Source organism: Erpetoichthys calabaricus, chromosome 13 (assembly GCF_900747795.2).
Source record: "Erpetoichthys calabaricus chromosome 13, fErpCal1.3, whole genome shotgun sequence".
NCBI lineage: Eukaryota > Metazoa > Chordata > Cladistia > Polypteriformes > Polypteridae > Erpetoichthys > Erpetoichthys calabaricus.
Window position 1 is genome coordinate 146,214,417 of NC_041406.2, and position 24,073 is coordinate 146,238,489.

Sequence of the window (24,073 nt, forward strand, 5' to 3'; positions counted from 1 at the left end):
TGTTTTGCCAGTTTCTTTATTGGCCCCCCACCATGTGTTTGAGAAAAGCCAATTAGTGTCATATGGTGTGTGAGGTTGATGCGGTGTCTTCTCCTGTGTCTTTTATCCCTTGGCGTGCTTTTCAGGTTATTTGCACCATTTTGTTTATTTAAATGGCTTTATTGTGTAGTTGTGTATGTTCTGCATGTCCTACTGCAGGAGATGTCCATGTTCTCAGGTGCAGTCTAACATTCTGGAGTTCTTAGTACTTCACTTGATGTTTCTTGCTAACATTTGACCTTTGGACAGGATCTTTTTCCTTCTAAGTTCAACATGTATTAATGAGCTGATATATCAGCCATCTATTTTCTGTACCGTATCCACCATCTAAGAACAGGCCGCGGTGACTAGAGCAGTTGACGAGCAGGCCATTCAGCCTAACAAGCTCACCAGCCCTGTTCTGCCAGGTTTTCCAAGTGAACTTCAATTGGCATTTCCATTGTCCCTCAAATCTGACTGCCATGCTACTTGGTCTTTTCTAACATTTCTGCAAAGTTTAGCCTCAAAAATTTTCTTTTGTGTCCCCGAGTTCTTTTTGTTCAAAACCTTATTTTAAAATAATGGCTGGGATCCACGGTTTTGATTCCCTTAATAGTTTTAAATGGTTCATTGGGGATGCCACATAATCTCCATTCGCTTAGACAGGATGTGAATATTTTGGGGTGTTCAGGAGCTCAAAACGGACTTTTAATCAAAACGGAGTAGCCATCTGCAGAAGGCCCCCTTTCTCTAATCAAGTCCCTGATTTCTAATGTTATGTCTGTCTGTTTTATGTAATATTGTATTGAATCTGCCTTAACTTGTGTTCTGCTGGTGTGGTTTGAAGATCTGAGTGTTAGCAACAAAACATCTCTGCATCGCTGGTGTTGATTTTCATGAAGCTTGGCATGTGCATTACACCAAACTTCCAGGGGTTAGAATAGTTTTTATATTTTTTTTTTTTTTTTTTTTCATTTCTCCTTAAGGTGTTTTCACAGGGGAGAGTGAAACAAATGATAATTTAGCATGTCGTCTTCTGAATTTCCATTAAATCTACATGGCTCAGATAAAAATCATTAGAAAGTTTAAAAAGAGTGCCTTTTATTGGTGTGGTCAAATTGAACTTTTGCATACATCAAGGTTTCTTTTTTTCTAGGTTGACGTTTACCTTGCAAACTGTATTTTCTTGATTGTTTCTGGTTATTACACAGCAGTGAAGGATTTGGAGTAACACATCGTTTCTTTAATACGGAAATACGTATGTAGGGGTACTGCTTGTATATAATAATTCTTTGCATTTATATAGTGCTTTTCTCACTACTCAAAGCGCTCAGCAATTGCAGGTTAAGGGACTTACTCAAGGGCCCAACAGAGCAGACTCCCTATTAGCATTTACGGGATTCGAACCGGCAACCTTCCCATTGCCAGTGCAGATCCCTAGCCTCAGAGCCACCACAATACCTGTTACTCATGCTGCATTCCATTTACCTTGGAAGTCGGAGGGAGATGGGAATGATGTCACACCCGAGTCAATGGCGTTCCATTAAAAATTCAAAAAACCAATATGGACGCGTCCAGGAAAGCCTTTGTTGTGCTTGCTCCTTCAGACTAATCAGCAGTTGATAACAGGACATTAGACGGCATTTCACAAATCCAAACACTGTGGCAGTACATCCACAGACAGAAGCTGGACAGTACTGAGCAAACAACTGACGTAGACAGACAAAAGTGCTAATAAACTCTATAATGCTGCAGCTCTCGCTAAAGTCTGAGGTGTACTTGCCATTTTGGATTGACACCATGATCTGAAGTCAGATAAACTTGGATGTGACACACCAGCTGTTGAGTTTCTGAGTCGGAAATCTGACTTAAGAGGACAGTCCGGTTGAAAATTCTGAATAGGAACTCTGAAGTTCCAACTTCCCACTTCAAATGCAGCATTAGTCTTCTTAACAGAACCACCCAAAATGGCTTCAGGTTTTACAAAATAAATGGCCGTTTTTCAAGCCTCTAAAACCTGCTTAAGGGAAGGAGGGGTCTGTCTAAGTTAAAAAGGTGTGGGTTTGTAAAATTGTTTCACTTAATTGGGAAGAAAGTAGCATGTAGCTGTTGTCGTTCAAAAGGGATTAGGCATTACAAGGCTCTGAACGTACAAAAATGGCACTCTAAGCTTCACTCCCTTTTAATCCTCTTTTTTAGAATATTAGAAGAATTTTAGCAAAAACAGGCCAACAGCCCAACAAAAGTCGTCAATCCCCGCCACCTGATTTCTCCAAAATAACGTCATGTCAAGATTAGAAGGTCTCTGAAGCTCTGCTCTCTAGCACACTACTTGGTCAGTTATTCCACCTGGCCGTGGCTCTCCGTCTGTACCCTTAGAGAGTCTCCAGCTGTGCCCCCGTGTTCTTGAACTTGTTTTAAAGTAACAACCTGGATCCACTGTGCAAATTCATAATTATAAATACTTCCCTCAGGTCACCTCTTAATGTCCCTTTGCATAACCTGAAAAGGCTCAACACTCCTGCTACTTGTCCTTGTAGTTCACACCCCTCAGTCCCAGCATCAGCCTAGTTGCTCTTCTGTTTCATAAAAACAGGCTAAATTGTAAATGTGGTGCATCGTCAGGTGGTTTTAGAGTCAAAAAGCAAAATGAAAATGTAAAATGGAGCGATAAAAAAACAAAAGTCAAATCTAATGGTATCTCCTCTCCTCACTACATTCACAATTTCACTTGTTGCTTTTGTATTTTGTCAGTGTTCCCTCCCTACCCAGGGTTCAAATTCATGTCTGACGTCTTTTTTTTTTTTTCTTCTTTTAGGAAACATTTTTTCTTTTTAATGTTAATGTTACTTCTGTTCATTTTTTCTTTATCCCCTTTGCCTGTGTTTTATGTTCCATGTGTTCTGTGGGTGGTTCCCCAAGAGGCAGGGCCACCTGCCCATCACCGCAAGGGACAGCAATCAGAGGTAATCCCACAGTCCTTGGTGCTCCATTTGAATGGGCTTGTAATGTGTTGAGTTTCTGAATTTTTGAGCTTGGTCAGGATTTGTGATTGGGATTTGTTTGCCTTGGGTTACGTTTTCCTTTTCTGGAAGTATCAACTGTGCTTTTGTTGTCTTTGAAGTTTTACTGCTTTATCTAAATATATGTGTTTCAGTCTGTGTTCCTAGCTGGGGTTTATGACAGAATTTCTCCCTCTAGTGGGCATTTGAGTCTTTTTTTGTATATTAATCTTTGGGACTTTTTAGTTGGGCGGCACGGTGGCGAAGTGGGTAGCACTGCTGCCTCGCAGTTGGGAGACCTGGGGACCTGGGTTCGCTTCCCGGGTCCTCCCTGTGTGGGGTTTGCATGTTCTCCCCGTGTCTGCGTGGGTTTCCTCCGGGCGCTCCGGTTTCCTCCCACAGTCCAAAGACATGCAGGTTAGGTGAATTAGCGATTCTAAATTGGCCCTAGTGTGTGCTTGGTGTGTTTGTGTGTGTGTCCTGCGGTGGGTTGGCATCCTGCCCAGGATTGGTTCCTGCCTTGTGCCCTGTGTTGGCTGGGATTGGCTCCAGCAGACCCCCGTGACCTTGTGTTTGGATTCAGCGGGTTGGAAAATGGATGGATGGATGGACTTTTTAGTTCATAACAGTTGCCGTCACGTCACAGTTTCAGGTTTTCAAGGATTAAAAACAACTGGTTCAAATAACCCATCATCCTAACTTCTATTAATCTTCTGAACAAGTTTTAGTTATAAAACATCCACAGGCTTAAATCACGGCTGCTGAATCAGGCTCTATGCCAGTCTTAATGATGGTTTTATTTTTATATGTAATATGTAAGATCTGACGTTCTACCATAAGGATTATATTCACTGCTGTATCTGATTGCTTTGTGTAAAGTTTATATGGGAGTGCCAGCATTGCTCAAACATCATGTGCAGTGTGTCCCTGTGATGGCACCACCTAAACGAAGTTCAGCTTTTCACTATTTAAAGATGGGCCAGGTTCCCCTGTCACTGCTGCTTCATGTGGCCAAATGATTGAGAGCAGATGTCCATATGTCCTACAGCAGGGGAAGAGCTGTCAAGACAAGCCCACCATATCTGATTGGCACCACCATTTGGACTCCTGTCTCATTCACTTCCTCTTGCTTTATTCTTTTTTTATAACCAACTGATTTTTGAATAGACTTCAAAATGCTTCCATTTTCCAGTTTTTGGGGAAGGTCTTCCACACGTACATTTTGCTGTTATGCAGTTGTAGTAACACAACTCCGCTGTTCAGAATGTAAAACAGCAGGCCAAACATGTCTGTTCTTCAGGCCAGTGGTGTTGAGGTGGAGCAGCAGATGGTGTAAGCATTTCACTGCACCTGGACTTGGTCCACCGCCTCACATTATGGTAACTGAGATCTGCAGTTGGGTGGCATTGCTGTTGGATGGTGGATAATATCTGTCAGTGCTCTGATTTAAAGTGTACAGTCCTGCCCAGGTCATGTCCTTTGTGGCACCAGCAGTGGGACTGCATGATGCTGACAAAGATAAAGTGGACATAGCAAATGGATGGATGGCCAGCTGGACCACAAGCATCTGGTTCTCTGAAATGGGACTAGGGTATACTGCAAATGGAAAAATAATGAAAAAAAAAAATTTTTAAAACAGTACGGTACCCACATTTTGGGATTTTTTCATGATGTCGGTGGCCCCCATGACCCTGAATTGGACAAAACAGACAGCGATGACAGACGGATGGGTGGGTGGACATGACAGACTATGGCTTCATGACAATTACTGTGCATACCAACGGCAAGTAGTAAGTAAAGATAAGATCAAATTATCAGTAAATCAATGACATCCAAATCAGTTTTGAAAAGAACTTTGGAAAATCAGCTGCATGTCTTTGCTTTTGAGGATTGCCCTTTAAGCCATTTTCTGTTGTGACTTTCAGGTTACTTTTCCAGTGTTTGTTTTTTTTTTTTTTCTTCTCTTCAGAAAAGAATCTCTTTAAATTGTAAAGAATTCATGTTTTCCGCAGGGGTTTTATGACTCCCACTCTTCCCTTTCTAAATTTGAAAAGCCTTTTTGTTGGGCCTGTGTAGGCCTCCAGCCTGCTTCTTGTGTTGTCATCCTCAAGCTGAAGGTGAAGCCTCATTTGGAGATTTGTGGAGCCCAGCAGGCTGCACCACCAGCCTAACTTGGATGACTCTCCTATTGTTAATGGGATCCTTTGTCAAGTGTAAAGATCGTCTGTGGGAGATGGTGGACATCCTGCCATCTCAGTGGGTCATGAGGCCAGTCACCAAGAACAGGCCTGGTGCTGAGTGCCCACAGTGTGTGCTAAAGGAAAATACCACCTTGGGTAAAAGGACAACAGCAGCAGGACCGGAAAGCCACGGGTGCTGATCAGTGCTACACACCATCATCCTCTAGCTCACCTGCCATCTCTCTGTCTTAGACAACGATAGGTCTTAAATAAACCTTTGAGTATTTTAAGTTTTTATGTAAATTTTGTTTTCAGAACATCTAAGAAAAAGAAATACAATAAGAGGGATCTGTCAGCCTCCTGTATGAACAAATCACGTTGGCCGATACGCATGTCAGCCTGAACAGGCAGCCACTTCTTAAATGACACAAAACAGTTTTAGGTGACTAAATAGGCCTGCTGTAGTGCTTCACTGGGCTGCTCAGTGTTCTTGTGTGATGCATGAATGTGCCAGTGCCACAGGGGCACACGTCTGAAAGGCTGGTGGACTTTCACTGGCCTTGCACTTTGAGAATTTCATGCTGCCTGTGCCATCTGCGCCAGCTTTCTGCTTGAATAATTGGGTAGGCAGTCAGTCCTTATTTAAGAGACAACTGAAGACAAATAAAATAAGGGCTTCTAGGATGGAAGCAAATCACCTTTAGTGTGCTTCACTAAGAGAAATTATACCTTAAGAGACAAACTTGTGACAATAAAAAACAAAAAGGAAAAAGACTGCCACCCATTAATACCATGGGTGATTAACCAAAAGAAACCAGGGGATTCAGCATAGGAGGAGGTGAAGCCAGAAACAGACAATGAGAAACGACGGCCACACGTCTGTGTAATGAGGAAAATGAATAAGTGAGAATATGGGCGCCAGTCTCATTCCATGCATCTATAGAAATCTACAATGGTCTGCCCCTCAGTTAGAGTGCCTTTGCCATCTTTCATTCTATGCCATTCACATTTAGTGATTGCTTACATTTCTTTTTGTTTTCCAGTTGGAGAACAGCCTGGTCAAGTGACTTGCTCAGGGTCACCCAGTGTAAGTAGTGGGATTTGAACCCACACCCTCAGGGTTTATTAACATATAGTGCCTTTCACATCCCTGGTCTCTGTTTTCTGTTTCTGTGCTTGTCTATTTTATGTTCTGTTCTTTCACTTGTATGTTTGCAATTTTATTAAGTCCCGTATTTCTTATTTTCTTTGACTTATTCTGCTGTTGTTATGTCTGTCAATTCAGTTTATTTTCATTGTCTTTAATAAGTTAAGAGAATCGCCTCACTGAAGCATCTGGTCCTTCTGAGTTTGTGATGTTAGTCCTGTGCTGCCCCAAGGAATACAAGAATGACAGGCCAGGCGAGAAAACCAACCACAGTCAAAGCACTAAAACCCAACAAGGACACCAGAGACTAAGTCAAAGGCAGCTGCACAAAATCCTGACTACCAGAACGTCTTCCTCAGCAGGCTGCACCTCCACGTACTTGGATACCGTTGGTAGTGCATCGCCATCTCTTATACCCATCGCCACTTTCAGTTGTCTTGTGGTAGAAACGGGTACCACTGCTATAAAGAGAAATGACCATGGTCAGCTCAAAATGACTACTACTAAAAGGTGGCAATTCAATCAAATGAAAGAGTGAAGCTAAAAATCTACAACACTTCTATAGGACCAGAAAATCAAAACTAAGGACATATAGAAATCCCAACTGTCATCCCATGTGTGTCACGTGGAGTGGAGGCAGACCAGAGGCTGCTGTCCCGTGGGCCCCTTGCTGTTTTCAAAGACCTTCCATCTCCTTACCCAGGGCAGTGGGGGGTTGGTTTTCGCCTACACCCAAATTTGTTTAAATCAAATTGCTTTTTTTTTTTTCTTTTCTTTTTATGCCATTTGGGTTAGAAAATTGTCTGGTTTAAAAAAAAAAAAAGTTTACACCAGGTATGCCTCTGAAATGATTTTATAAGCAGCACACCCGGCAGATGTCAGACTGCTGACCTTGATAAAGCTTAGCTGATGTTTGGAATTGGGATAAAACTGAAATAATAAACATATACAGTATATACTCGTTTGTTGTGACGCCCATGATGTCTGAGGTGGAGCAAAACACAACAAGAGAAGCAGAGAGCTGAGGGAGGACCACAGCCACGCTGGCTCTTCACTAGTGCCTGGCCCTGGCATTGCTTTTTATTTCTCCATCTGGATGTGGATTTTTCTTTGGGTCATCTTATGCGTATTCATTCTGTTCCTTGTACCGTGAATGTTGAGCCCAAGGGGCTGCAGTCGCCCACCCAGAGGCCCCAGCCCCACGGCTCAGGTGTTCTTATTTTTTGATTCTTTTGGCTTCATGACAATGTTCACTCAATTCACTGGGATTTTTAAGAACTTTTTGTGAGAATCTGGCCAGATGCTTTTGCTGTGTCTTCTGGGTTTTTAGAGTATGGAGATTCCACATTCCTGGTTGGTGGGTCTGACGTTGTCTTCACTTACTTAAAATGTATGATTGTTTTATTTTTTATAGTATTACAGGACACCATTTTGTGTAATGATGACTGGAGAAGCAGCACAGTGTGACGGCCACTGCCTGCATATTGATGTCTGAGTTGGAGATTCTCAGAAAGTCTTTTATGAATCCGCGTGTGCTTAAAGTTCAGTTACAGACTTCAGCCTGCTGATTCTCAGCTTTCAATAGTCAAGTCAGTTTAGACGAATTTGTATTTGGCCTCGTAATCCCCCACTCCATCCTCATTACTTTAAAATTCTGCCTTGCCAGTTGCGTCTGAACTCTTCCAGTTTTCTATTGTGAATCTCCGTTTTGCCTCCTTTGGTAATACTCTGTTGCCATTTTTTGGCTAATTGTCTAAACACACCATTAACTTCGCCCCATTTTGCTCTTTGGACTTTGGCCCCTTTTGAGCGGGCAGGCCGGAGGGATGCTCTCAGACTTTGAGGGCCTGGCCTACTTCTTTCTTCAAGGTCTACTTCAAGCCTGTTTTGGAGTTTCGTGGGCCATCTCTCTCTTCTTCTGCTGTTCAGTGATCAGACGGAAGCCCCGCTTGTTGGCTGAGGACCAGCAAAAGGCTTTTTGTTTTGGGCTTTATTGAAAGTGGAATGTGTCTGAGTATCAAGTTAAATTAAGCTACCCCTAAATGAAACGAGCGCTCACTCTCAAGTAGGGCAGTCCTGCTCCCTTTATAAGCAAAATCGCTTCAATACAAAGCAGTAAATGTCAGTGACACTCCATTTGTGGACTTCAGAGGCTTTGCTTTTTGCCTCTTCTGCTTGTGATCTTCAAATTAAGTTAATCAGATTTAACATCCTCATCTTTACAAGTTTAATCCATGGGCTTTTAGGAGAGAAGCCTTTACTTGAAAAAAATATTTTTTATTTAATAGATTCTCTGAAGCACTCAGTCACTTTAAAGTCTCTCTGTCAGAGACGCTGGGAAAAGAGAAAAATCACTTAATGAGGGAAACGGGATTTTGTCACCAGAAATGTTCAAATAAATGACGGCTGTTGGCCGGCCTCCATGTTATGACACACTCCCATTCTGCTTTGTGACGTGTTCAATAAAAAAAGCTGCAAATCGTCCTCTTTGTGGAAGACACAACTGGCCTCCTGATGTACCACCAGGGGCTCTTTGTAAATTTCCATTCCCAAAACCAAAGCAGTAATGATATTTCCAAAAGCAGGGCCATCTGAAACTCCTGAGAGTGCGGCTGTTACAACAATTGCAAGTGTCCAGTGCGGCTTGGAGAGACCACAGCACAGACCTTCTCCATCTGCCTCTTTAGTTTCATCAGACCTCTCTGAATTACCAACGTAGCCTGTGTGTGAAAACGGGCTGGGAGATGAAGAAACCGCGAGCAGAGTCAATATGCCCTTCTCCAAATCCTGTTTTGATCTTTACGCTGCTGCAACGGTCAACTGCAGACCAACAGCCCACAAAGTGGTGGAACGAATACAAACCCCCCCAAGAGGAGCAAAGACAAACATGGGGGGAAATGTCAAACAAACCAGACCCTAACACAATGCAAGTAACGAAATTCTACTCATCATGTGACTTCACCGCTCCGTTGCTGTGGACGCCGACACCTCGACTGTCCTGCTGCCATGGCCCGATATCCAATACAGCACACCCGGACCTGCACGTCACATGGCGCCATCGAGTAGACCTCTCTGTTTGTTCCCTTCTATTTTCGCCAGCCAGGCCGTCCTCGTGGCTCCTGCCATGTGGTGCTACAAGTCATACATCTTGTTATTGCCATTTCTATGTCAGGATAACAACATAACCGATTTTACAAAAGACCCAATTCATTTAAAAGGCTTTAATGACGGCTCCTGTGCTTTAAAACTGTCTTGGGGGTCTGCCAAGAACACAGTGACTGACTTGTAATGGAGGTCTCAGAAGCGAGTGCTGCCTGCCACTGTGTCGCCGTCCCTCAGGCAGTCTGCCATTTCTAAAACACGAGATCACCGCATGGTACGTGTGGCAAAGGTGACTTCTGTCACACGTATCTGTGATGATGACAGCTACACACAAAGGCCACACCCAGGGTCAGATGCTGCTAATTTTAGGGTCTCTGCTTTGTTTTACCCGGGCTGCTTGTACCTCACTTTGAAATGCATTATTGAGCAGACATGACACTTGTACCTGTGCCAGGCATCGTATCCTAACATGACAAAATCTGAGCAATAGCTGTACTACAGAGGCCGCCCACCTTGGCCCCCTCTAATCGCCTCTCAGGTTCATTTGTTACCTTCTGGTCGTACAACTCCTGCTCTCATTTTCTTTGAACAGTCCAGCCAAATGCCTCATCCAAAATCTCACCTCATCTTCAGAAGAAATTCCACTAATGGGGATTAAGGGGTCCTGCATGACAGCTAACCGGCAAAATGAGGGGCAACCTGGAGCTACATGGCCAACAAGCTCATTTTCAGTTCTGTATGGCCATCTCCACCCAGGAGGTGCTCGTTGTTCATGTTAGCCTTCCTTCCTTCTGCTGTGAGGAGTGCCCAGGCTGAGTGGCTCATATCTCCTTGTGTCTATCCTGCTGTTTCTCCAGGTGCTGCAGTTTTCCTCCCCTATCCTAAAGGTGATTGCAGATCTTAAGCTGGCACTAGGGTGGTCTTCAGCTGCCAAAGGCATGAAGGATCACAGGGGAGGCCGGACCACATGACTCACCCAAGACAACAGACTTCTGGTTGCCTGGTCACAAGGCTTCACTTTTGGCAGCCGGTCACCATTTTTTTTGCCGAACGACAAAGACGAGACACCGAGCGCCATTACATGTGCGACACCAACTAGCATTCTGGGAGGTCTAGCACACCCCTTCATTTTTGAGCCTCCATTACTTTTGTTCTTTCTGGATCCGTGTCCCTCGCACACTTGCTGGTAGTCAACTCTGTTGTGAATTGAGTCACTCGCATTGTCACACTACACGACGGACACACCACCCACGACTTGCTAAGGTAATTTAAGTGAAGGCCAGTGTGATGGGGGCATAAAGCACCTTCATTTTAACAGACCCCCTTCAGCCCCCCGTGTCCGTGTCTTCGTCTCATCTTGCGTGACTGGCAGGTCAGTGCCATGACCCTACTCAGTGCTGCCTCCTGGCTTAAAAACTGCATTGACCGCCTCCACTGGCAAGACGGAGAGAGACCATCGAGAGACACATTTGGCATCTCACTGACCCCAGTCACACGTGAGTTGGACTTAAGGGGTTAGTGGGACACTGATTGAATCCTGGCCCAGCACATTAGCCACACTCTTATGACATACATTGGGATATTCAGAGGCCACACTGTCCTCATTCCACCACTCACACGTGGGCACTTTGGGCTCATCACTTCAGCCAGGGGGCTGGTGACATGCACCGAAAGGCCATCATTTGTCACCAAAGCCCGGTCACTCATCTCAGCAGAGCCTCGTTAAACGATCTGCACAGGCTCTAATTATTAACACTTCAATTATCTACTTTGTGTCTTCCAGGCAGATGGAAACTGCAGGTGGCAAAAAATCAAAGGTCACCCTGGCGCAGTTTTGCGTCCTCTTAAGTCACAGGTGCAGGCCAAGCCGCAGCTTCAACAAAGACATTCATCCAGAGGGTCACCTTCTCAGCCCGTTCTAACATTGGAGCCTGAGGGGCACCCTAAACAGAGTGGTGTAGGCCAAGTGAGCCAATCATGACCTAGGTTTTTGACCCAATGGGTATGACTAAGATGGGCAGATGGTGGCCAGGACTGGGACTTTGAGTATTGGATGATGTGTATCTCTGCAGCTATGACTAGAGAGCCCATCTGCTGCTCACCCCACTTTGCAGTGCACGCCACCTAAAACAAGTCAGAAAAGAGGGGCAGCCATCGCAGGCCTGTGTTTCTACAAATTAAAAATAACTACACAATCTTTTCTGTGAGAAGCCTGCATTGTCTGCAATGTCAGCTGCACCCGTGACTCTGAGACAAACACAGTGATAAAGTTGTCATCGTCAACCAAGGAAACACCTGGCGCAAGGAGCATCCCCACCACTCGTTTCCATGCAGGTGACCCCTGTGGCCCAGTGGTTAAGGTATTGGACACCAAAGGACACGGCTTCAGTCCCCATCTTGAGTTTGCTAGCATATCTGTCATCTCTTGGGGTGGCACATACTATCAGAAGGGGCCTTCTTCATACAGCAGCTTTTCAGCAAACTGATGGACATTTGTTAATTATGTTGCAACGGGGGGGGGGTGCCCTCCATACCCTCAATGATGCCAATTAGATGCAAAAAGTGTCCAGCTTATTGTTACGTGTAGCACCCAAGGGAGTTCAAAGATGGACAAGAGCTCCCTCTTGTGGCACCACTGAGTCTTTCTGTAGCCCTTAAAGTCACAACTGTATGCTGCCCCCTAGTGGTTCAGTTAAAGAAACTCCTCCTGTAAATGGACTTCTTGGTGCCAGCTAAGGACTGTGTGTGGCCACCTGCTGGCCAGGAGGTCTTCGGGATATTTTGCCCATCATCACTGCCCACTTCCCAGAGAAGTTCTTCTGGGATGTCTGCCTGTCCACTGCAAGTTGGCACCCTGAAAATTACTTTACATGTCCTCCTTGTGTCTCTCTTGAAGGTCAGCCATAAGACTTTGTTTAGTCCTGTGTCATCCTGGCGATGCCCAATTTTTTAAAATGCAGTGAGGACCAAACTCTGTGAAGCAGCCATGTTGGGCTCTGGCCCATTGAACTAAGAAGAGTGGACAGTGGACAGATGGGTGGGCACGACTCCACACCATTATGTGATGGACATCATGCCAGCTGTGCAGGTGAGCTGGAAGTCAATTACTAAACTGATAAGCTCTGTTGTTGTGACCATAAAGGGGGAGGGACATCTCGCACATCCATCTGTCATGTCACCACTGCTGTCTTGTGCAGGGATTGGCAGCACCTTGTGCCCGATGCTGCTGGGGTCAGCTCAGGCCCCCAGCTGGATAAGTAAGGATTGATTGTGAATGTATGGAAGGATGTGTGCCGACCTCCATGACTTTGTTTTCACAGGTGACTTTTACAATCCCCCCAAATAAAAAAGTGGGACATCCTCAAAACCAGCATGCTTTGTGACAGAAAATGACGGAAAGGCACTTGAGTACTCACAAGGGGTGACCCGAGCAGACACGCCAGCGGCACCTTTCAGTTACCGTAAAGATCATGGAATGACACCAAGGTTAAATCTGCTGTAGAACAATCAGTGCACAAACAAAGCCAAGCTGAGGAGAACAAAACTGGAAATTACTGACTTGGAAAAAATAAAGGCAGAGCGGAAGAGCGGCTTGCGCGTCAATCCACATACGCTAATGGCAACAGCAGCACAAAAATAACACAAGCCGGCCCCCCGCTTCCTGCCGCGTTCACTAATTGTGGGCATTTCACACGGCTCTTTTAACTCTCGACGTTCACTGAATCCCAGCTGCACACATTGAGACTCGGACCCTCACTCTCAGGGGCCTTTCCTCAGCTCTTATTTAGAAATGGTCAGCAGTCACTAGTGAACTATGTGTCCCTGTCTGGACGACACCCTATGTCATCCTCCGAACCCAAAAGTGGGGGCAGTAGAGGGAAATGGATGAACACTTAATTAACAATGAAGCACCACCACGTAACGGTGGGCACTCGTTTGTAGTTGTGTACTGACCTTGGGTCACTTCAGCAGGCAATCATCACAATGACTGATATGCCCAAAGCTCATTAATGTGACCACTGTTATCATTTGCTGGCCCTGTGGTGGGCTCCCTGCCCTTTTGTGCCAGAGGAAGATACTGCAGAGAACGGATTGTCTCAGCCCTTCATGATCAGACACCTGGAGTGAATCGAAACAATTCATCTCATCACTGCACAGACCGATGATAGATAAGAAAAAAAAGCCAATCCCACCCTTTGGCACACCTGCTGATGGAGTGAGTTTATGTATCCAGTCCCATCCTGCTTTTAGCCACTCACACTACCCTGGGCACAGTCACACCTACTGTTAGCTGCTGACAGAGTGAGCTCACCTGTCCTGATGGACCCTGCCCTTGGCCCCCACAACGCCTCAGAATCTCATAGTTTGGTCCTTTCTATTTTTGAACCTCAGTTCTTGTACCTCCACTGTATTTCGCTATGCCATGGCCTTTTTTGCCGGCCTTTTCCCTTGTGACCTGTAGGGGGCGTAACAGACACGAGTCCTGGGTTCAGATGACTGTTTTTTTAAGCAGCGCAGGTACAATTCTTTAACTCCGACTACCTGAGTCGGGTGGGGCAGCTTCCTTTATCTATACCTGAGCTGGGAGTACTACTGCTGCCACCACATTGTGCCCAGGAAGCACTTCTGAGTCGGGCGGCACTTCCTTAAAACAAGAGACGCACCTTCCAGTGGCTCCCAAGAAGCCCAGCAGGGCCACTCCAGCTGCCATGCATGTCCTGCAGCTGTGCACATGGCAGACACTGCCGCCTGTCTGCCCCTGGAGGCTGCTTCCTGCCATCCCACCAACCAGTGTCCTCTCAGTGACAGCCTTTGACTCCATCGTTGCGCCTTTTTGTTTTAATTGTACCCTCCCAGGTTATCGGCCACTGTGCACTCTTGTTGTATGGACATTTTATTCTCCTTTAATGGCTTTCATGTCACCTGTCTGACCTAATGAGAGTCAAGCTGCAGGCTCAACACAGCCATTGTCGTCACTGTCAGGTGAGGCAGCCAACTGAAGAAGTCCAAATTCCTAGGACCAGGGTGCGAGTCATACTGCACAATGAGGGGGTCTTTCCTGGCTGATGTGTCTTTATGTTATTTTGTCTCCTTTGTTGTTTGTTATTAATTCCTTCATATTGTAAAAGTCCTTTATCAGTGGAGCCACCTGATACCACCCAGAACTCTTTAAGGCCCATCCAGGTTTCTTTCTGGATTTATGGATGGATTACTTACTTTCTTACTGGCGCCCCCTCCTTAGTAACTCATGGATTACTAAGGAACAAGAAGATCAGAGATGTGAAGAGAAACGAGTCAAATATAAATTTAGAATTAAAGAAAGAAAGAACCCGTATGAAACATGTGAAGGGTGCTTTATCGGGATGAAAGAAATTTTACAACAAAAGACATGAAAGGCGCTATATCAGGCAGATAGAAAAGAGAGCGAGCAGGCAGCTTCTGTCAGTGTCTCCATGCGGAGCTCAGGCTGCATTTGCATTTGGTCTCCCATACCAGCTCACTGACGGAGCTGCTGGCAAATTTCATCAAGCGTCGCTGGGTGGAACAACGCCTCCTTATTAATTCATTACAAGAAGTGAATCAGAAAGCAGCTTCACAGTTTAAATTCATTCATTAATCTGAAATGAGCAAAGTGCGCAAGCCAAAGACAACCGTGCACCGCACCGGCTGCTGAATCCCAAGGGTGGCTTTTTCTGTCACACTTTAGCCATCCTCGACTGTCACCTGTAAGGGTATGTGAGGGTTAGCGGGGCGGCACCTTCTGGATAGGACACCTCACCAGTTTGAAGAGCGATTCCGCTGCTCTACTGGCCCCTCACAGGCAGGCTGGTGTATCTGTGTTGGCCAGTTTTGGAAGTCCAAGGACATTTGTTCAAATCCAAAGTCACACCCCTGACCTCAGCTGAACTGGCCCTTTGCTTGTAGAGTAGAGGGTTGAAGGGCAGGACCCTCCTCCACTTGTCATACACACTGGTAGTGCCACCAAACAGCAGGGGCTCAGTGAGCACTCTGCCTGGGGTGGCCCTCGACTCGGGATGGGACACTGCAACACATCTGATGGGTGGCCCCGTTCAGTGTGATCAGGTGAAGCTGGGGTTTCCTGTGTTGTGTCAATCTCAGGTTTTTGTCTCTTGTGTCATTTCAGGACCCCCTAGCCCCACCTCCCCCATTACTGTGGGGCATAATCTGCTGAGAAGGTCCATTAATCTATGGATGCTGTTGACAACAAAGGAAGCGTCTGATTGGCTGGGATGACTATTCTGACGTCGCCCGGCTCACACCAGAGGGGCACCATCACAGCACCACCACCACCCTGACTCTGCTGGTATGAGATAACCGGTCCTTCATTCCGGTCTGCACCCCATTGGTCGCTCGTCACTGGCTCTACACAAGTCGTGCCCACCTCTGTTGGCCCCTTCTTTGAATGTCTGTTTTCATGTGACTTCTTCTTTATAGGCCCTCTCCATGCCAGTGTGCCACGCTACGTTCAAACTCTGTAAACCTTCAGTCTCTTCCTTGAACATGCACACACAATCCACGAGTCCCAGCTGTCAGTTGTGTTCCTGATAAATGGGCCATTGTGGGTCACTTGCTCACCAGAAGCTGGCAGGCCACTCTTAATGCTCCTGTTCTGTGATCATCCCTGAAGGTGAGATGTGGCCTTTGGCCTCTCTGTTCATTCCTGCCTTTGTCCACCTACAGCCGGTCTTCTGTCTCCCCTGTTGGCTGTCACTCCGGTGCTCCTTGTAGTTTTGTGTTTATGGCTGCCCTCTTCTGTAGACCTCTGCCAGCTCCCTTTGTGCGACTCCACATGAGGGTCTCGTAACCACTGGTGGGGTTTCTGTTTTTACGCCTCATCTAATGAGCTGACTTCTGATTGGCGGAGACCTGACACCACCTCAAGAGAAGGTCAAGCAGTAAACGAGATAACAAGATCATCGATGGCTGCAGCAGCTCTCCGCGTAGGCCGGGATTAGGAAATCGGCACAGGTCAATATTCTAAAGGGCGACTTCTCTGAGACAGGAGAAGGTATATAAAGAAAGATCTGCCTCCCCATCTGTGGTGGTCTTAGGGTTCTGTATAGTGCCTTTCATGCCAGTCTAGACAAGTAATGTGCCTGATATCAAATCTCCTTATTGTGCACACCATGTCTGGGTGTCACTTGTTCATCACACTTGACAGTGCTGAGCCCATAACACTATTATACCTTGACTGCTGTATCATATAGCGCCTTTCATATCTACCTACAACTATTCCTGGCACTGGGGAGTGGCAGCGTGTCGTGTGGTGATCAGCACGTCTCTCCTATGCACACATGGCCATACTGACTCCTGAAGACCACTATATTGATCTCTCTATTATAGAAAGTTGGCCAGCACTTCTCTGCCTGTAAACCATCAGTGCTGTCCAGGGTCCTGAATCGTCACACAGCTTTTCTCTCATTGGCCGACTGTAAGTGGTCCTATGGTGGCCGTACACGCCGTATTCTATGGGGCTGCTGCTCACGTGGTAAATGAGGCTTTGGACTTTTAACTTAGCGGGTATGAGGAAGGAAAACGAATGACAACAAGCTTTTCCTTGCAGTTGCTAAACAGAGGTCTTGAGACAATCATGTCCAGGTGCTCTTAGGGGGCAACATCAAGCCAAGTGGTGCCAGGAAAAGCACAGGTCCATGTAGTTTGGGTTTGGCAGGTGCCTCCTGTCCTGGTCAACCTGGACTGACAAGGCCCCCCTCAATGTGGGGGGTCAACAGTGCAGTCAGTGTCATGGTGTGGCATATGTCTGCATGGCCCACATTGGGACCCTCAACATTTAAACACATGAGCACTGCAGGTAACCAAGTGCCACTGTGAATGCAGGAAAGTCATGTAATGGAGTGTCACCAAGGTAGGAGAGATTGGGGGCAGCCTCAGTTATTCAATCGCTAGACATGTGGGATTCCTGTGTGCCCTTCACCATCACCACGGACGGGGCACACAGGAATCGGGACGGATGAGCACCACAGCCTGGGTACAAGTGGCAGAACTACCCGCTGTTAGGGTGTCTGCTTTGATCTGTGCCGTTTGACGAGCGCCCCATTAATGAACTCTCATTCCAGCGCCTCACAAGTTCATTTTCATGTCCGGTTTGAGATGAGATCCACGTAATGCGATTACGGGCAGCCGTGAGTGCGGCGAGCCTTGCATGATGAGGACAGGCGGCCACGGTAAGTGACAATCAATGAATAAAGTTATTAAGGAAGTCGGAAAGGAAATCAATAAAGTAACCCGCCGGCTCCTGCACATCGTGATCTGACAGATACTCAGGAAGTCACCGGCCCGCCATATCTCCATTTACACATCAGAGAAGACTGGGCGACCACAGCGCTTATCACCACCGCATTTCCGGCTCTCGATTGTTCCCACTTCATCACCTGTCACGCGCTTTGGGCCGCGCGCTCCTTGTCTAGTTCCAGTTGAGAGCGGTCAGGGTGACAAAGGAGGGGGCAATGCAACATAGCCTTGCAGACGACCATCGAGGATGGCTAACTATATAGCGCCTTTCCACAATAAGCACCATCCCAAGGCCCTTAGCAAGTGCTGGCCCATTGTATAAAGCACCATTCACCTCAGACAGGTTTCTGTTTCTCAGAAAGAGCTGAGCTGTTGTATATAGCGCCTTTCTGTAGTGCACACCTCCCCAAAGTGCTGCCACTAATTTGCCATCCTGCTCCAAACACGTCTTTTATCTCAGGAATGCCACCTGGCTCAGGTTGTGTTTACGCCCGGTGTTGGGTCTGAGCAGATTAGGCAGCTGGTCATGGTGGTCTCCTGAGCAATCTCTGCTCGCATCTCCTGCCAGATCAGGCTTAACAAATCACTTGGACTTCATCCACCGGCCCTCACCTCCCCATCCAGTCTCCTGATGTCACCTCCCATGTGATTTAGTGACCACGCCACCTCTAAAAAGACCTCGGAATGAAACCCCCTGCAGCTAATTGATGGCAAAGATGAAATAGCCGTGCACTGGCCGAGGCTGTAAATAACTGAGGATCAATAGTGGGGGTCTCGCTGCATGGCGCACGTCCTCGGCATTTAAAGCACACAGGAGGAGCCGTCTTCAGCAGTTTCTGGGCTTTGCAAATTCATCTGTGAGTAAACAGAATATATTTTTTGAAAAAGTGGCACCCCGAGGAGGCCACCGTCCAGTGCAGCGGCTCACATGGTGGACAATGAGAAATAAGTGGTCCCCGAAATACCTTGGTGGGATTTCTGAATTCCTTCTGCATGTTTCATTACAAGGAGGTGGGAACTCTGGGCTGTCCTGGCACGATGCAAAGGAGGTACTAACCAGGCCACCAGTCAGTCAGTGATGCTGGACTAGCCTGTGTATCGGGCGCTGAGACAGTGACTGGGTGGTCTTAATGTGAGGAGGTAATTTATTAAGGCACAGTGGAGAAACAACAAGTATAAAGGTCAACTACGCCGGCCCTCAAAATCAGCCAAGAAGAAGAACCCAAATAACGAGGTCAATGGAAGTATATGGCGCCTAATATGTGGGCGGGTCCCAGTTCTGCCTATCACCGTCAAGTGTAGGGGTGGAGCTTCATTAGCTTCTGCCTATCATAGTGTTTGTGCAGGGGGTGGAGTTTTAAAACTTTACAAATATTTGGGCGTGGGCCGAGTTCCGCCAGTCGTGGCCTTTGGTTCAGGAGTGAAGTTCATAACAGTGATATGCTAATCAGAGGCCACACATCATCCAATCCGACATGTTTCCTGTGGTTAATGCAGTCTTTAGACACACGGCCATTTTTCATTCCTATTACTCGCGTGATGATGGTGTCCTTCATCTGAGTCACCGCTGTGGTTTGGCTACTTCCACCCACAGGCATTTCCACGTGAGTCCACATGCATGACAGACAAGTGACCCTGCAGCCGGCCAGTAGGGGGCTCCCAACTCCACCCAAAGGACGGCCCTGATACTTCCACTGAATGAGCACTTTCTGATGATGTAATACGTCACATGACAACAACAGGCTTGGAACCAGTAAACAATGTGGCTGCCACTATCTTAACAACGAACAAAACATCAAAACTATGGCCTTAAATTCAAAAATGGTTAGAAATGCACAAAAAATAAAGCAAATCACAAACCCAAGAATATGAAAATAAGAAATGGCACCAACTGTTGCCTGGTCACCACAAAACACAAGCTGTGGGGGCACAAGCCGCGGCGCTGTGGTCTCAACTGGATGGCCAAGGTCACAGTCACTTCTGGAGTGACACTTCCAATCATTTGATTTCAATGGCCATCTGTCTACCTACTGTCAACATAGGAACCCACCCTGGGTGGGATGCCAGTGCCACACAGTCACTCGTGTGAGTCGCCAGTAGGGACAAAGACGGCACTGGGGGTAGGTAAACTGTGCTGTGATGGGCACGTGTTGGGTACGCTGGCCTGGCTAGGACAGACAGAGTAATGGACTGGCACCCTGTCGAGGGTTTGTATCGCATGTTCCCGCAGCTCCCTGTGGCCCTGACACTGGATGGCTGCCCCTGATTTCTGCCATCTCAGCCCCTTCCTATCGGGGTGAAGCTGCCATTCCCGAGGCCATCCACCCTACACCTGACACAGCAACACTATGGCGACTCTACATAGCCGGCCTCACTGAGGCTTTGGGGTCCATCTGTGTGAATGGGCACCACACTGCCAGGGCAACAAAAGGCAGAAAACACCAAGAGGGCAGCAGGTGGCTCCAAAGACTGACAGAAAGACAAACGGACGGCTGGTGGTCTTTACCTATCGTGTAGTATCTCTTCAAGTCGCTGCGCCGTGGATTGCGTCGTTGGGAATTTGCTGCGTTGTTTTCCTCTTCCTCTGATGTGGTTGTCTTGACGACAGGCGGTGGCTTGTTGATTTGTGACGCATGTGCCTCGGGCACTAGGGGACCCGTGTATCCTTGGGCAGTGATGTCTACCGACTGGGATTTCTTCTTGAGTCTAAAAGAGAAAACACAAATGGTTACACTGCTGTGGCACACGACTGGACCCTTGAAGTCATCTTCAGACACCTCGTCACATCCAGGCATGAGCCACATGGGCCGAGGACCACTGTACAGGACAGGTCAAGGGGTCAAGGCTTGGACCCACTGCAGCCTGTCTGAGCACATTTCTCTTCATCGGACCCTTTGGGTCACTCACTACTAAAGGAGTGTCAACCATGTCACCTGACAGTCAGGCCCACCGTGCACTGAGACAGTAAATGTCAAGGATGGTGGGCCACTACGGCCAAGGAGGTTACAGCCCCGCCCGAGCACTCATGACCAACTTCTACATCAGACAACTTAAGTGGGCAGGGATGTGCCCGGCCACTGACTGGCACTCCAGAGAGGCCACAAAAAAAAAAAATTTGGGCAGAGTGGGTACTAAGAATGGAAGGACAGATGAAGTCAGGAATCGGTGGTTTCAGATGTTCATGAATTTCATGTGACTGTCGGAAATCGAAGTTTGAATTTTGGTTTCTAAACACTGAGCTCTGGGGATTGCTGGGTTCGATGGCCGGTGCCCAACCATATTTCTCAAAGATGTCACTCCCCTGCCATCTTGCTCATTTAGCTCAGCTTCTTCACCTTCATATGACGACTCATCAATCAGCCTGTAGTGCCCACCGTTCCTCTGGATCCTCCACACTCTGCCCTCCTACATGGCCCATACATTTCAGAGAGGACCCCGTGCTCCCATGTGTTCAACAACTTTTCGGCCCCAGGTGTCGCAGCCATACATGTTGACGCGTCGTCTTTCTGGGATTTTCTGACATGCCTCCAGAGATGCCTTTTTGGACCACTCGCTGTAATTCAGATTTCCCACTGCCAGGCGTTTTCATATTGATGGCTGGTTTTGGGATGGCGGCTGCTTATTCCGAGTAATGCTGACCATCATGAGCACCTCTGTGAAGTGATGACTGAATCAGGCTGCCGGTAATCAGCAAGCTCCTCATTTATCACGAGGTTCAAGGACAGGGCGAGATGAACAGCTCAGACTCCTGTCTGTGGCACACAAGAGAAATGAGGAGACAGGACTCATCCATCAAGATGTCAGAAATGGGCAGAAAAAGTAAGGCCACAACCTGGTCCTGAAAGAAATGAAATAATAACAAGGGCGGCCATCAAAGTGAGCACCCAGGGGCCCCACACGGGCGCTTCGGGATCTGCTGGGGTCTCAGAACCTCCAGAAGTATCGCAGGCCTCAGCTTCACCCCAAATCCAGAAGCAGGCATCACGGCCTGCACAGGCCCCACAAATAAAAGGTACAAAATGAGAACTGGGAGAGGAAAACCATAAAAACGTCAGGCCCGCCGTAACAAAGCAAACCTCCTTTCATATTTCAACATTTGATACAAAAGGAGCGAAAACAAAGGTTTGTACAGCAAATGAACCAAAATCCTAACAACGTCAAACTGAACATGAAACAAACCAGAAGATCTAAAACAAAAAAGAGCAACAACGACACACACACCGCCGCCATCGTGACATCATATGTCAGGTGACTGTCACGCCACAGGACTGACAACCAGCAACATGCAAAAACACACAAAGTGCCCGGAGCCTGTGAGAATAAACAAAACATCAATTGGAACAATGACTCTCCATCGCCACCAATCCTGGGCAGGACCACAGGGCAGCTGGAGCCGAGCGGAGGAAGCACTGGACAAGGCAGGAATAATCCCTGGACGATAAGGAGTGAATAAACAGAAAATAAAAGGGAAAAGACAAATCTAAACTGTGGACGTACGAAAACCTCAAAAATCAAAACGACGACATCAAGCTGAGGAGTCTCATGACTTGGAAGGCACAGCTTGGGCAGGTGAGGTAAACAAGCAGCGTGCAGACGTAGTGCCAGTCATCCCCTAACGTCATCATCATCTTCGGACCACAAACACGCCAAGAGAAGGGGCAGTTGACGGTGATAAACCTCAAGCACGTGCGAGACACCCAGGAGGCTCCACATCCATGGACTTCAGTGATCAGAGCCGTCCAGAACTACAAATTCCTCACCCCTAAGTCAGCGAGCTGCTCGCTCTGGCCAGCTGTAATGGGCGCTTGTGCCCACCTTTGACTTTGAGCAGCAGCCAAAGCCACCAATTAACTGAGTCCCCATCGTTTTACCAAATTGGACACCATGGAGTTGGCGCACTCCCAGCAGTCCTTTCCTGCCTTTGCAGCCCCCTTTCCTTTGGGCTCATTCATCAGATGGGAAACCCTGAAGCACGAGCCAGTCGAGCTGCCTGTCTGACGTGTCCGTCTGTGGGGCGGATGGGTGGCAGTGACACGTCAAGATGGCTTCTCTGAGGCTCCTTCGCTCATTTTGGTTTCATTGTTTTACCGTTTGTGCTTTAGAATTTGTTGTGCTGATCTTGTTCATGAATGGTGTCACAGTATTTTACCGTCACGTGTCCAACACATTCCTACACCTCCATTTCATTCCGTGTTTGCTGCCATTTTGTGCGTTTCCGCACGGCCGTCGCTCATTTATTTAGAGCCGCTGAGCCTGTTTGGGTCACGTGACTCACGTAATGCAGTGCAACTTGGCTCCCTGCCTATAGAAGATGGTGGCGATGGAGAGTCTTTGGTGGTTGTCTTTAGAACTTCCCTTCCCGGACGCTTGTTCTGTGCAGATCTCGTGGTCCGTCTCACCGTTCAGTCTGCCAGTTTCTTTCTTAGCATAGCAGAACAAATATGGCCGTGCTGATGGCCTTCTGTTCGTTGACTTTCTGATTCACTCCTTTTGTTGGTTCTTCTTTCTCCTTTGCCCTTTTATGTCAAGTCCCCCGAGGGGCTACAGATGATCAGCTGACAGGGTGTCCGTTGAACCCCAGCCGGTGGCCGAGGCTTTTGCTGTGCGGCCTTCTTTTGTATTTTAATTTTCGATTTGCCAGTCTCCTTATGCTCAGTGACATTTCTTCTCCTTATTGAATTCTGTTCATCGCCCCCGGCCAGTCTGTCCAGTGTAGTCCACCAATTGGCCCCCACGCCGTGTGTGTCGCCCCTCATCTTTGGCTCCTGCTTCTTGTCCTCAGACTTGCGCGCGTTTGCTTCGGGTTTTCCTTTTTCTTTTAATCCTTGTTGCTCCGACATCCTCGTTCATGAAACACCCGGACTCGGCTGGCCTGATTACATTCGGTTAAGGCTGCCCACTACGTCCATGGCGGGTGTCTACTTGCGCCGCACCAGGTTGGTGGTCCTGTAACTCCAAGACGACACCACAGCCCTTCCTCGGGTCTTCGCTGAGGGTCCCGCGTGTGGACGTCCGAGAGCCATCCGTGCACTGGCTGTTTCCCTGAGTGAGCAACAAGCCAGGATTTCCTCCACGTCTGTCTCATGAAATATTTCAAAGCCCACATTTCATAGCGTGTAGTGTTACAAATGATAAAAGTTTAATGGATTACAGAAGGAAGTCTGTTTAAAATATTAGACATCGTTAAATATTCAGGACCCCTCTCGGCGTATCAGCACTGCACTTGTCAGGCTACAAAAGTCAGCCGGGGTCCACAGAGACGTGGGTGCAAGTCCTCCAGCCAAACCCGAGCCGCTCGATCCCAGCCTGAATTACCAGGGCTGTGGCTGAGGATTTGGGTGGGCAATGAC

The 24,073-nt window shown here is 47.4% G+C and overlaps 1 protein-coding gene and 1 long non-coding RNA gene across 5 annotated transcripts in view; one reads left to right on the forward strand and one right to left on the reverse strand.

The window, feature by feature from the left end:
• Window positions 1–7,372, forward strand: part of LOC114641908 (uncharacterized) — a 28,507-nt gene extending 21,135 nt beyond the window's left edge. The window contains exons 3-4 of the long non-coding RNA XR_003714392.2: window positions 6,244–6,287; window positions 6,510–7,372. This is a non-coding gene — a long non-coding RNA (uncharacterized LOC114641908). The remainder of the gene's footprint in view (window positions 1–6,243; window positions 6,288–6,509) is intronic.
• oxr1a (oxidation resistance 1a) overlaps window positions 1–24,073 on the reverse strand; it is a 144,045-nt gene that overhangs the window by 107,087 nt on the left and 12,885 nt on the right. For all 4 annotated transcript variants that reach the window (XM_028790932.2, XM_028790930.2, XM_028790931.2 and 1 more), the window contains exon 3: window positions 20,230–20,429. In XM_028790932.2, the coding sequence (XP_028646765.2) occupies window positions 20,230–20,429 (200 nt within the window). The remainder of the gene's footprint in view (window positions 1–20,229; window positions 20,430–24,073) is intronic.